At 38.4% G+C, this 12,352-nt stretch overlaps 1 protein-coding gene across 4 annotated transcripts in view; it reads left to right on the forward strand.

Annotated features, from left to right (window-relative positions):
* Positions 1-12,352, forward strand: part of LOC146425572 (arrestin domain-containing protein 3-like) — a 71,838-nt gene that overhangs the window by 48,637 nt on the left and 10,849 nt on the right. For 2 of the 4 annotated variants that reach the window (XM_085041639.1, XM_085041640.1), the window contains 6 exons: positions 3,324-3,405; positions 7,554-7,701; positions 8,935-9,037; positions 9,489-9,745; positions 10,159-10,321; positions 11,143-11,297. In XM_085041639.1, coding sequence (XP_084897765.1) covers positions 3,324-3,405; positions 7,554-7,701; positions 8,935-9,037; positions 9,489-9,745; positions 10,159-10,321; positions 11,143-11,297 — 908 coding nt within the window. Of the gene's footprint in view, positions 1-3,291; positions 3,406-3,668; positions 3,735-7,553; positions 7,702-8,934; positions 9,038-9,488; positions 9,746-10,158; positions 10,322-11,142; positions 11,298-11,602; positions 11,665-12,352 lie in introns of all 4 variants that reach the window. The other 2 variants (XM_085041641.1, XM_085041638.1) reach the window with 2 other exon arrangements.

Genomic DNA, 12,352 nt, shown 5'->3' on the forward strand with positions numbered 1-12,352 from the left:
GTATTAGCATGATTTGTTTCTCTATGGGCAAAATAGCTGTTGAATCAAAACCAGATATGCAGTAAATTACTTTCTTGGTAGCATCCTATCGAATCATACGTGTGATTAAAGTGTAACATTAGACTTTTCGACGCGCAACAGATACAGGTCTGACTTGCAGAATTATTTTTAAGGTTGATTCATTGTTAGCAGATAAAAGATTTCCTGTGGATTTCTTGGATATGCTATCACCACCACACCTGTAATTTTCCATTTCTTCCTTTGTTCTAAACTAGTATACTTGTAAATGAATTTCTTTTATTCAACTCCTCTATGGGGTACCCATATGTAAAAATCTGTCTGAAAGGCCAAATAAGAGGTCATGGCTGTATGTTTGGAGCATTGCTTCTGCGTTGAGGAGTTCTGGAACCTGCATTCAATGAAAATCTGGTCTGCTAAGCCCGTATAGAAATGGAAAGTGCCCTGCAAATTCCCTTATTTTGGGTATGGAAATGGGGTATTACGTTGTGAGTGGGATTGTGGGTCTTAAATTTGCTAATCTATTGTTTGCATAGCTACGTTGTGAAAGTACAAGGGACTCTAAGCTCGTGATTTCTGAAGTTTCCACCCTTTGTTAGAAGCGGTTTAATCCTGTTTGGGACCAGTCCTGGGAAGAAGGGAGGGAGTATTCCTTCTCTCCGCAGATTGGTTGCACACGTCAGGTGGTGGTGATGACTCAATTCCTAGAACAAGAAAATGTTAAAACTGAGTACATAATTTGGTTGGGCGTTTTGGTGTGTTGTTTTGGTTTTGTTTGGTTTGAGGGGGGCTGTTGGTTTTTTTGGTGTGTATGTTTTTGTTTTGTTTTTTAATTTGAAGCATATTTACTGCAGAGATCCTCTGCAAATAGCAGTTGCTATTGATTTTAATTATGTTACCGTGATGCAAGCAAGCTCGGGTCACTCATGAGGTGTCTTTCTAGCTCAAATGTTCTTTATACTGCTGCCTTAGAAATAATTCTCTCATGCGAAAATTCATTCCATTCTGGCTTGCAGATGACAGAAACATGCAAACATGCATGAGTCATTCATAGCAGGATGCATTCCTTACGAGTAAGAAGACAATCCTATGCTTCTGTCAGCTTAAGCAGCAGCAGCAGCAATGACTTTGTATGTGGCCTGTAGATCCAAATGCTGACCTCGATAGTAGGTGCTTGGTTTTGTCTGGAAAGGGGACAAAAGGTGGCAGGGAAGGAACAGATCTGACACGTTCCGACACCAGAAGCAAGACTGGTGCTGCATGTGCAGCACGTACAATCTTAAGCAGTTGTCCCGGGACACCACTGTCTTTCCCTTGGCTGCAGCGGCAGGACTGCGAACACTTGCTGCAAAGAGTGGAGTTTAACTCTACACCTTGTACCCTGTCCCCGCCTTGTCATTGGCCTGCTGGGGTTTGTTAGCCTGTTGCTAAGGTGATGCCAGCCGCTGATTGTAGGGGGCTGGGACGTGGGGGAAGTTCTTTTGCCCGCTCTCTAGTGTGTGCTGGGGGGCGGAGCGAAGTGGCTCCAGAGGGCACACTGCCTTTCTTGGGAATGCCCATCTCTGGGGACAGACAGAAGTATTTAGCTCCTGCCATGCACATCCACTGGGCCAGCAAGGAGTTGTGAGCAGGGGCGGCCATTGGGACACACGGCCCTGCAGCCTCTTGCATCGCTCACTCGGTTATCTTTCCTGTCCCACGCCCCTGGCCAGCACTATCTGTAATCGCCTTTCAGTAATGGTCAGCACGTGCTCCTGAGAGAAGTGCAGGATTGGGATGTCTGCACGGGGCAAGCCAGCAGCATGGCCCGGTGGTATGAGAGCAGATGGTGAGGTGTGGGTGATGCCCCTCTGTCTCTCCTTACCTCTGTGGTAGTCAGGCCAGGCTGTGAGCAGAGTTGCTGAGCAAATGTAGTGGGGTGTAATGTATACTGTATGTATATGAGTGGTTGGCAGGGGATGTGCTTGTGCCTGTTTAGGCCAGTCCTCTCCTGCTCCAGCCTAGTCTGTGGTTGACAGCTCAGTACTTGCTTACCACAATTCTGCTGCTGCTCAGGCTCAATGGGACTGCTGATATGACAGGAAGTGAAGAAGGGACGAAAAAACCAATGTGCAAGGAAAACATTATTATTTTTAATTAAAAACAAACAAACAAAGCCCTCCAAGTGTTTTTTAACAACAATAACAAAAAAGCATTATACACATCGCCTTGCTCTTTCAGTGTATTGAAGATTGTTATTTTGTGACATTACATGCTGCAGATGCATTTGTGTAAATAGTGTTCTGGTGTTTTTATATTTTTGCATAGGTTTGTTTCAGCATTTCTGGTGCACTAAAGAAATTGGAGCATCAGCACTTTTGTAGAACAGTGGGAACTAAAAAAATCTTAAAATGTAGCAGTGTTCCTTCATGATGCTTCAGACTATTAACAACAGGAAGGGTCTTTTGTGTAATCCCACTCTATGTGCCTTTATTATGCCAACCCTTTTGTATATGAGATGCTCAACTGTTTTATCTAAATAAATTTCTATTCTGTTGTAATCAGCAAGGTTTTTTCTGGTTTCATGGAAATTATATCGGAAAAAAATGCAAATTTATTGGAGCTTTTAAAGCAATACAAGGAATCATGACTATAAAACAAGGTCAGCTTTCTCGTTAAAATTAGGAAATGTTTGGGTCTTTGCTATCCAAGCAAAATCAAGCTAAACTTTGCATTTTTGATACATTAGCTCTTAACAACATTAATCAGACAGCTTGCCACTTCTCGTGCCCCTGAATTTGTTTGGTACTTTCTAGGTGGTGCTTGTGCACTTTTTAAAAAAAATCAATTTTTGGACACTTGCTAGGCAGGAGACAGGAGGAAGCTGAATTACTAAATGTAATAGATTAATGTAGCAGACAATACTAAGATCACTCAATACTATTAGAGAGCTCTATTTCATTTTAAGTTTTAACTAGAATTCATATCGGAAAACAGTTTCCATTACAGATCTTTCAGGCAGACCTTGAAATGGCAGCAGTTACAACTATGTCAGTACTTGGAATCAAGATCATAAATTAAAACAAGTTAACTTCTGCTTTTATGTCAGGCGAGTCTTGGAATCTCACCTAATCTTAAAAATGCTGATGCTATACATCTAGCAGTTAATACAAATGGACTGGAGAGGCTTGTTTCTGGGACACTGTATTCTTAGTATTGTAAAGTATGTATAAATCCCTCTTATTCTGGAAAAGAAACCTATATAATATATTATGCTGTGTAAAATGTTCACAGGTGGAATAGCATATTGGGTTTTTCCCTCCTAGATGATGACAATTCTGAAGAAGGCCTTCACACCATTCATTCAGGAAGGCATGAATATGCATTCAGCTTTGAGCTTCCACAGATGTAAGTACTTACATGCAGTACACAGCTTGTGTGAGAGAAGGCTAAGATATATACCTGCTTAAGAAAAATTCTTGTGGGGGGAGGGAAACTTTTCAATGGTAGTAGGAGTTGTGCTCAGACATTCAATAGAGGACATAATCTCATTACACTGAAGAGGTTGCTTTTAAACTGGTTAAGAGTTGTTCACGAAACAGGAGCTCGTTGTTGCCCAGTTGGTTACTCTTTCTTTTGACTGAGGTATGTTGGCTCCTTATGTCTTGTAGGATTGGACCCCTTCACAGAAGAAGGGAGGGGAACTTGTGTCATTTGAGTCTTGCAGAGGGGCTGAGGTAACTTCTAAATGAAACAAGATTTTACTGGAGCCATGCAGGCCATCAGAACCTAGTGATAACAGCTTAACTGTTCGGGCTCAGTCTGAAACAGATGTGGCAGGCTTAACTGCATTTGAACTAAATGAGAGTTTGTTTGGGGTTTTTTTCTACTTCAAATAGGATGTATGTACTCAGGCTGACCTTTAGACAAAAAAGCCACGATGGAAAAAAGCAAATGGATGGGTGGATGAAGCAAGAAACATTCCCATACCTAATCCTGCTTGTCTCAGAAAGGAAAGATGAAGCAAGAGTGATAGAAGTCTTAAAATAAATTGCCACGCGCGCACACACAAAAAAAAAGTTCGAGGGGTCTAATGTATACATTGTGAAGGGAAGATTTATACATAGAGGAGTTACCAACATGGAAATTAGCTCAAACACAAGTTGCAGGAAAATTAAATATGAAGGAACAGAGAGAGTCTGGAAATAGATGAAAGGAGGCAGGAGGAGCCTTTTACTGTAAAAGCCAAGCGCCAAAGTCATTATGGTTAAAAAAAGTTGGCAGAATATTAGACTGATACCTAATATTAAAGCTAGTAAAACATCTGCTTATTAGAGGGACTGGCTTAAACAGAACCTGCAGATGATAAATGCTTTTACGGATCAGTTTCCGCGAATAGCACAGGGCTTTACAGTAGATATTATTGAACGCTGAAGAAGACCCATATATATGGAAACTTTTAGAAGTCAATTTAAGGTTCAGATGAAAAACTCTTCTATAAGAAGTGATAAGGATGATACTGATATTCCTTTGAGTTGGAAGAAATGTTCAAATATGACCACTAAAATAGCACGAGAATTGATTAAAACACTAAAGGTCTTTTCAAGTGACTTGAAGGAATAACTATGAAGCCATCCTTGATAATACTGGAAAAAATGAAGGCTGGTAGTAAAAGGCCTGAAGAACACTAGTTTGACACGGCCTCTTTACCATTTCTTGTTATTTTTTTATCCATAGAATATTTCTAAAATTTATTTAAAACAAAACCAATGTGGTGGGTCGACCTTGGCTGTCTGCCAGCCCTCCATGCAGTTGCTCTCTCATTCTTCCTCATCAACAGGCCAGGGAGATAAAATAAGATGGATGTGTGTGGAAGCAAAGCAAAAATAAGAATTAATTCACTATTTCCCATCAGCAGGCAAATGTCCAGCCACTTCCTGAAAAGCAGGGCCTCAGTATGTGTAGTGGTTGCTTGAGAAGACAAACACCATAGCCACGAATGTCTGTGTCAGCCCTGCCTGTCTGGTCGTTGTGTGTGTGTGTTATAGTGGGGCACAGACACACACACTATGGGCTATTATGAGGAAAGTTAACTCCATCCCAGCCAGAGCCAGTGCAACCAAATACAAAGGAATAGTGAAAAGAAACAATATGCTGACTGGCCTTACTGATTTCTTTTTTCTTAAAGGATACTGCGTCAGGATGAAACATTGAAGGCTGTTTAGAAAATGCTTTCATGTGCGTTATTAAGAAAAAAAGTAAACATTTCAGATGTGCAGATAGAGATGTCAAACTTGCAGCAGAATGATTCTTTCTAGTAAAGTAACAGCACAGCTAGTATTATTTGATATAGAATTTAGGAAGGGAAGCTTTGCCCATAACTTATCTTTTATTATGATGCATTTCAAACATAGTGCAATATAAGAATTCTTCCTGGAGATTAAAGGATGAAAGTGTTACAGAAAGACAAGTTACAGTTAACTGGACATGACTGTGAGGTGCGGATAGACTCCACAACTCAGAAAGTTATGAAGTAGATATGCTTTTTATTCCAGCTGGGGTGCATGGGGGGTAGCCCCTCCGAAAGCATGCACACCGTCAACAGCACTTCACTAGGTTTATATCAGGTCACAGGTTACATATGCATGAAGTTATACAATGCCCCTGATATAAACAAATTCACAAGCTGGCATTTTTAGAAATATAATATTGAACATTTATTAGGAGAACAAATAAGTACCGGGTGGGTGTGGCAAGTTTGCCTTTTTCAGCCCCCGCACGCTATTCATCTTAATGTGTGCTTAAGTACTTTCTGTAACTGTTACATAAAGTCCCGAAAAAACTATTTACACTTCAACCACCCGTCTTTCTTCGATCTTTGCCCCCTTTCACCAGCGCGGCGCCCCGTCTTGGGTCCTCTGGTTTGCCTCAGGGCTGAAGGCAGAAATCCCATCTCAATGTTTTTTCAGCTCTAATTCAATTTGTGGCTGACAGCTTCTCAGGGAGGTGTGAATGGAGATAACAGATTTCCTGGGATGCATGAGGTCTGTTTCTTTTTGTTTCTTTAGGGCGTCTTGATCTCTGGCCTTGTGGCTTATCAGCTTAAAAGACATTTGTTACCATGTATTTCTTACCACGTTTTCTAACATATTACAACTATCTCGAAGTTATAATTCGCTCTAACTTTGTTTCTACTTAACTATATTTTATTTTAGTGCTACTTCACACAGTACGTTATCACTTGTAAATGTTAAATTCATATATGTGAAAGCCAACATTCACTATTCACTCATTTATCACACCCCTATACATATTCATTACTTATCCTCGCTTCGTATTATAATGAGTTCAAAGTTCACTTAAATATGCTCGCACATGCGCAGTGTCGCTTGGTTAATTGAGTCGGTGGTCTTCGAGGGGCGTATGATAAAGTAACCGGAGTATTCCTCGGGATAAACTCTTCACCCTGTCTCCTTGCGCATGCTCCCTTGGTTCTTGGTCCAAGTCCAATCCTTAGAACTGACTTGAGCCAGTTCTGGGGTCCGAGAGCAGGATGTTCAGTCACAATGACTAATTTTTATCAATTATTTGGCATTCTTTTCTGTATCCTCCCTTCTGCTAGGCAGGCACAAAAATCATTAAGCAAATGAAATATTATTTTCAGCAAGCAGTTCCTAGTAAATCATTATCCAACCTCTGGCCTCCTAAATCAGTTTCAGAAGATTATTATCCAACTTCTAGCCCCCCTAAATTAGTAACTTCTAGCCCCCCTAAATAAACTGGAATATAAAAATCTTATGTCCTTCATCTTATGATGGGGGGGTGAAGGAGGAGGAGGGAGAAGAGGATAAAAGGGTAATGCTGAAAGGTTTGAAGTCCCTTTCTGCATATTTTTTTCCCCTCTCCAACTCCCCAAAAGGACTTTGTCTTTCAGCGTTCAGACCAGAATAGTCTTTTAAATTTTTTTTTAATATGTCTCTGTGTGTGTGTATATCTATATTAAGATGATCTCATCAGGGTAAAGGAAAATTAAACGATGCTCAAAAGCTCTCTCTTCAGAACTCTACATTGAAATATTTAACTACTGTACTGAAGGCAAAACAAACTACAAAAGCATTTAGTTATAGCTAAACCACTGAGATACCAGCCAAGTAAATAATACACAATTATTTACAGAATACAATGTCCAAAATAATAATTGGATGGTACTAATGCTAATTTTTCTTGGTGGTCTGAATTTGACATTAAAAGGGCGTGCTTTATTCTACACTTGAAAATGGCCTCTAAAGGAAATGTGTATTCTTCTGGCACTTTCTTGCACAATTCTTTAATTGATTCTTACAACTTCTACAAAACTACTGTTGAATGAATTGGCGATGATGTATTTTCCCAACTTTAACATCACGGTTTTCTGAGATATGGAAATGTTGCAAATAAGTTATGCTTATTATGATATGTTAAAAATACAGTTCTACATACTAATTCTGAATCTGATCAATTGCATCAATTGGAATGAGAGAAAAACTTTACTCAACTTTGACCTTTGTCCTGCACAGACCACTTGCTACCTCATTCGAAGGCAGACATGGCAGTGTGCGCTATTGGGTGAAAGCTGAATTGCATAGGCCATGGCTTCTACCAGTAAAATTAAAGAAGGAATTTACAGTCTTTGAACATATAGATATCAACACTCCTTCATTACTGGTAAGAACTGACAGAACTACTCATTCCTTTTCTGGCATAAAAAGAATGAAGTATAATAACTGAAACAACGTCAGCATGTAACTTTAACTAATATTTATTTGCTAGTTTAAGTATAGCTCTTCTTTTAAGTATTATATCAGTTTAACAACTCTTTAACTGCTGGCATTTTGAAGGCAAAGTTATCCTGTACTTGGAGTTGCTTGATTTTTACAAGACGTAAAATGCATTTGTCGGTCTAAACTGATACTACTAAATTGTACACTCTCATTAAGGAAGAAAATTTGGTGAACTGATCTTCTTCAATTATAAATAAAGAATAATCTATGAAGGAACAATGCAACGCTTAATATTTTAGTGAGGGACTGCTAACTTAAAAATGCAAAGTAAAAAAATTACTGCAGTGCATAATTGATAATTTCCTTATGGATAATTTCTCCTCATCAGTAGAAAACTATCGCAGTTCTGTATAATCCTTTCCCGAAATATCATTTTAATAACTTTAATATCACAACTGCTTTCAGTGAGGATTTTATTTCAGTCTGGCCTAAAAGTCCTTGATTTTATCTCCTTCTCAAATTTTAACCTAGAGGGGGAAAAATTAGAAGTCCGTTGAAACAGGTTTCTTGTGTGTATGGGTGAAAAATCAGCTTGCAAAGGGACCTTGCACAAACTCCATGAAAATCGAAGGTCTCTCATTTGACTTTAATGGGCTTTGGATCAAGCCCTAAATCCTGGTGTTGTGTAAAATAAGTCTTTTAACATAGATGAAACAGGATTATTCAGAAACTGAGGAAATAGCAGGAGTAAAGATTACAGTATTTTAGCTTAGTTACTTTGCTTTGAAAATGCAGCTTAATGGAAAGTGTGAAGATGTTCTAATTTTCTGTTAGTTAAATGAAAAGCTCTGCAGCATTATGTTGGGATGTGTAGGCTATGAAGCCTTTTGTTTTAAGCTATATAGTATTTTCTTTTAGTATTGTTTTAATTGTGGCTGTAGTATGGAGGATCGCGGAAAAAGTAATACGAATACACCAGTGGAATTAGGACAAACACTGTATCTGTATAATGCTGTTTAAACTGCTTGAGACACTTCCTATTAAAGCAGTTTTGTTTATCAAAATATGTGATCATAAGCACGTTGTGAAAAGTATTATTTTCTTGTGTTGGTTTAAATGCCTGAAGAGATTCATGGAGCTCCTAATTTGATGGACAATACTTTCCTTCTTCTTGCAGTCACCCCAAGCAGGCACAAAAGAAAAGACTCTATGTTGTTGGCTTTGTACCTCAGGCCCAATATCTTTAAGTGCCAAAATTGAAAGAAAGGGCTACACCCCAGGTATGTGATCCTATAATTAATTCTATGTGTTTTTCCTTCCTTTTTAAAGCTAGAGTCTGTACTAGTCTTTTTATATAAATTAAACATTAAGGATATTTTTTACCACATCAGTCTGCATTTAGCAATCTTCTCAGTATACCCTGTTAACTAAGACAGCGCTACTTCTATGACCTCATCTGTTAGACTGGTATGTTTTGGGTGTTAGACTGGTATTTTTTGGGGTGTGTTGTTTTCTTTTTCCTTTTAGAACAGCTCATGGGGATCTTGTTTCTATTAGCATCAGTGGATAGTTTTTTTCAGGTAGAGCAGTGATAGCAGCATTGTTATAACAGTATAAAAGAACGTGAAAGTTTGCTTAAGCTGCCTTGTAAATGTAAAGAGAAATTGAAATTCTGGTGTGTTTTGTTGGGTTTTTTTGTTTGTTTTTGGTTTGTTTGTTGTTTTTTTTCAGGTGAATCAATTCAGATCTTTGCTGAGATTGAGAATTGCTCTTCCCGTATGGTGGTGCCAAAGGCAACCATTTACCAAACACAGGCATTCTATGCCAAAGGGAAAATGAAGCAAGTCAGACGGCTTGTTGCCAACCTCCGTGGGGAATCCTTGTCATCTGGCAAAACAGAAACCTGGAATGGCAAACAGTTGAAAATTCCACCTGTTTCCCCTTCAATCCTTGACTGTAGTATAATCCGTGTGGAGTATTCACTGATGGTATGTTGGGCAGTCTGTTTCACTCACGAGAGTGAGTAGCTTCCAACATGCCATACAAATTTCTAGCACAGCATTTTGTGATCATTAGTTATGAAAGAAATACATGTTCTGGTATTAATGTCATGACAGGAGGTCTGGTAAGTAAATTTAGTTTAAATCATGCAAGTTCTTAAAGCAGCTGTCTGTCAACTAAGCAAGCATTTAATGAGTAAACTGCATTTCCGTGTGAGGGTTCATGTTAAGACTTCTTAACTTGAAGAGCTCATGTCTCCATAGGGGCATGGGCCCTAAAAGGGACTATTAGAAACAAGCTCCTCATGAAAACTTTCATGGAAAGATAACTTAGACTAATACTTATGAAATGCTGATAAACCCCCACATTTTAATCAAATACTTGTTTCATTTTCCTTCAGGTATATGTTGATATTCCAGGAGCTGTGGATTTATTCCTTAACTTACCACTGGTCATTGGTACCATTCCTCTACATCCATTTGGTAGCAGAACATCAAGTGTAAGCAGCCAGGGTAGCGTGAACATGAATTGGCTTGGTCTGACACTGCCTGAAAGACTGGAAGGTAATTTGATAATACAAATCCCAATCAATTTGCTAGTCTCTTTTGATTTTTGTCTGCTTTATTCATCGCAGTCTTGTTAACAGAGTCAAATGACATCCTTTTATAACAAAGCCCACAGGAAATCCGTTGTGGATGTTTTCTTGCCACCTGCTTGTTCTATGTAGAGCAAGAGAGCTTTTCCCCCCCCGCCTTTCTGTCTCTAGGACAGGCAGCGAAATCTAGCTTCTTTGGAAAGTGGCAGAAATAAAAGCACTGGATACCATTGTATCTGTGCACAACTTCGTTGCTTCCACTTCCAGTATCCCAATTGCATCCTTGGTTATAAGGCATTGCAACCCATAATAGCAGTTTCTGGGCTTTCTCACCAGCCTTAGTAGCCAAGGCTTTGTGAAAAGATAATATTCTTTTCTATGGGAGATCTCTTATGGCCAAAGAAAGAATTATGTATTTCCTTCCTTCTCTTTTTGCATATCTAATATCTTGCTTCTTTTAAGTACAAATCCCAGACCTGGAGACTTCTGGAGTACAGAGGACTGCAATGTTCTGTCATTTCTACCTGTACAGAGATTAAATTATCTTTGGTATTATTTAAATTTTAAGGGGATGATTAAGCCAAAATTAACAGTGGTCAGTCTGTCTTTGAACATAAGCTTAATATAAGAATAAAACAAAATAGTCTCCCTTTTTTGTTTAACAATTTTTAAGTCACTCTTTATCTGCTAGTGAATCTTTCAGTGGTTGAAGTTTAATATTTATCACGTTATATATTTTGTCATGCATAAGAACTTGTTGTTTGAACTGTATGTACCTTCTCCCTCCAGCACCTCCTAGCTACGCAGAAGTGGTCACAGAGGAAAACAGACAGTCTGGCCTTGCACCTGTAGCTGCTTTTGATGATTTTCAGAGAGCACTGCAAGGACCATTATTTGCATATATCCAGGAGTTTCGTTTTCTGCCTCCTCCCCTATATTCAGAAGTAGGTATATCTGTCAGACTATGATGATTTATATATATTATTTGTGACTGATTTTTTTTTTTTTTTTTTTTTTTTTGGTCTGATGGAATAAGTTTAGAAAGCTGTTTCTCCTTCCTAAAATTGGGAGAAGCCATTAAAATAATGAACATGGAATAAGTTGGTTTTGAGAAGGATTTTTGTTTGTTTGCAAGATGCAGATGAATTACATCAAGAGTTTTCCATGCCTGTTTTACAGCATGGGTTACTGTTTTTTATAATTTTATTTTAAATTTTTTACATGAACTCTGCAACCTTAAATTTAAAAGGTGTTCCATGAGATGCCTTGGCTTCTCCATCGTGCTATTTCCTGGAGCTGCCAACCTGGGAGGTAATTTTTCTTGGCAGCACTCTTCCCTACTCTAATACTTTCTGGAAATTTTCAAAGTGTTGTTTGCCATTTTAGAAACATAATTTTTTTTAAATTTGTGTATTAAAAATAAGGTTTCAACTCTTTCACCTCTGCTGCTTCCTAACATTTTATAGCAACCAACCACTAAACTGTTTTGCCTGCATGTGTGTTTAAATTCTGTGGATGTAGGCCTTTCAGAAGTTTCATGCAGAATAGAGATGTATTGGTATTAATTTATGACTTAAGTTTTCTGAAGTACACTGTTCTTCAACACTTTTGGCCTTTACAGAACTAAAAATGCATCCACTGAATAACCGTGAATGAGATGCAAATTTCAAAGCTTTTCACGTTGGTTTGTTTTTTTGGTTTTTTTTTTCTTTTTCAAGAAAAAGAAGTGATATAGGACGAATGAAAAAAAAAGTGTCCTCTGGCCAAATTTTGTCTGAATTGATCCACTTTAGGAAAATAGCATTATGTAGCACAACTTCCCCCTTCAGGCTTGAAACATAAAAAAAAAAGGCTATGTGAAGTTAACTGATTCAATGTTGTCTAAAAGGTGCAATGTATGCTTAAACTATTCTTACCATCTAGTTTTTGAGACCTAAGTTAGCAGACTTGTACCCTTTATTTCTCCTATAGAGAGGAAGAAGAGGTAAGGTTTAGAATA

This window comes from Lichenostomus cassidix, chromosome W (genome assembly GCF_008360975.1).
Source record: "Lichenostomus cassidix isolate B80296 chromosome W, HeHo_3.0, whole genome shotgun sequence".
Lineage (NCBI taxonomy): Eukaryota > Metazoa > Chordata > Aves > Passeriformes > Meliphagidae > Lichenostomus > Lichenostomus cassidix.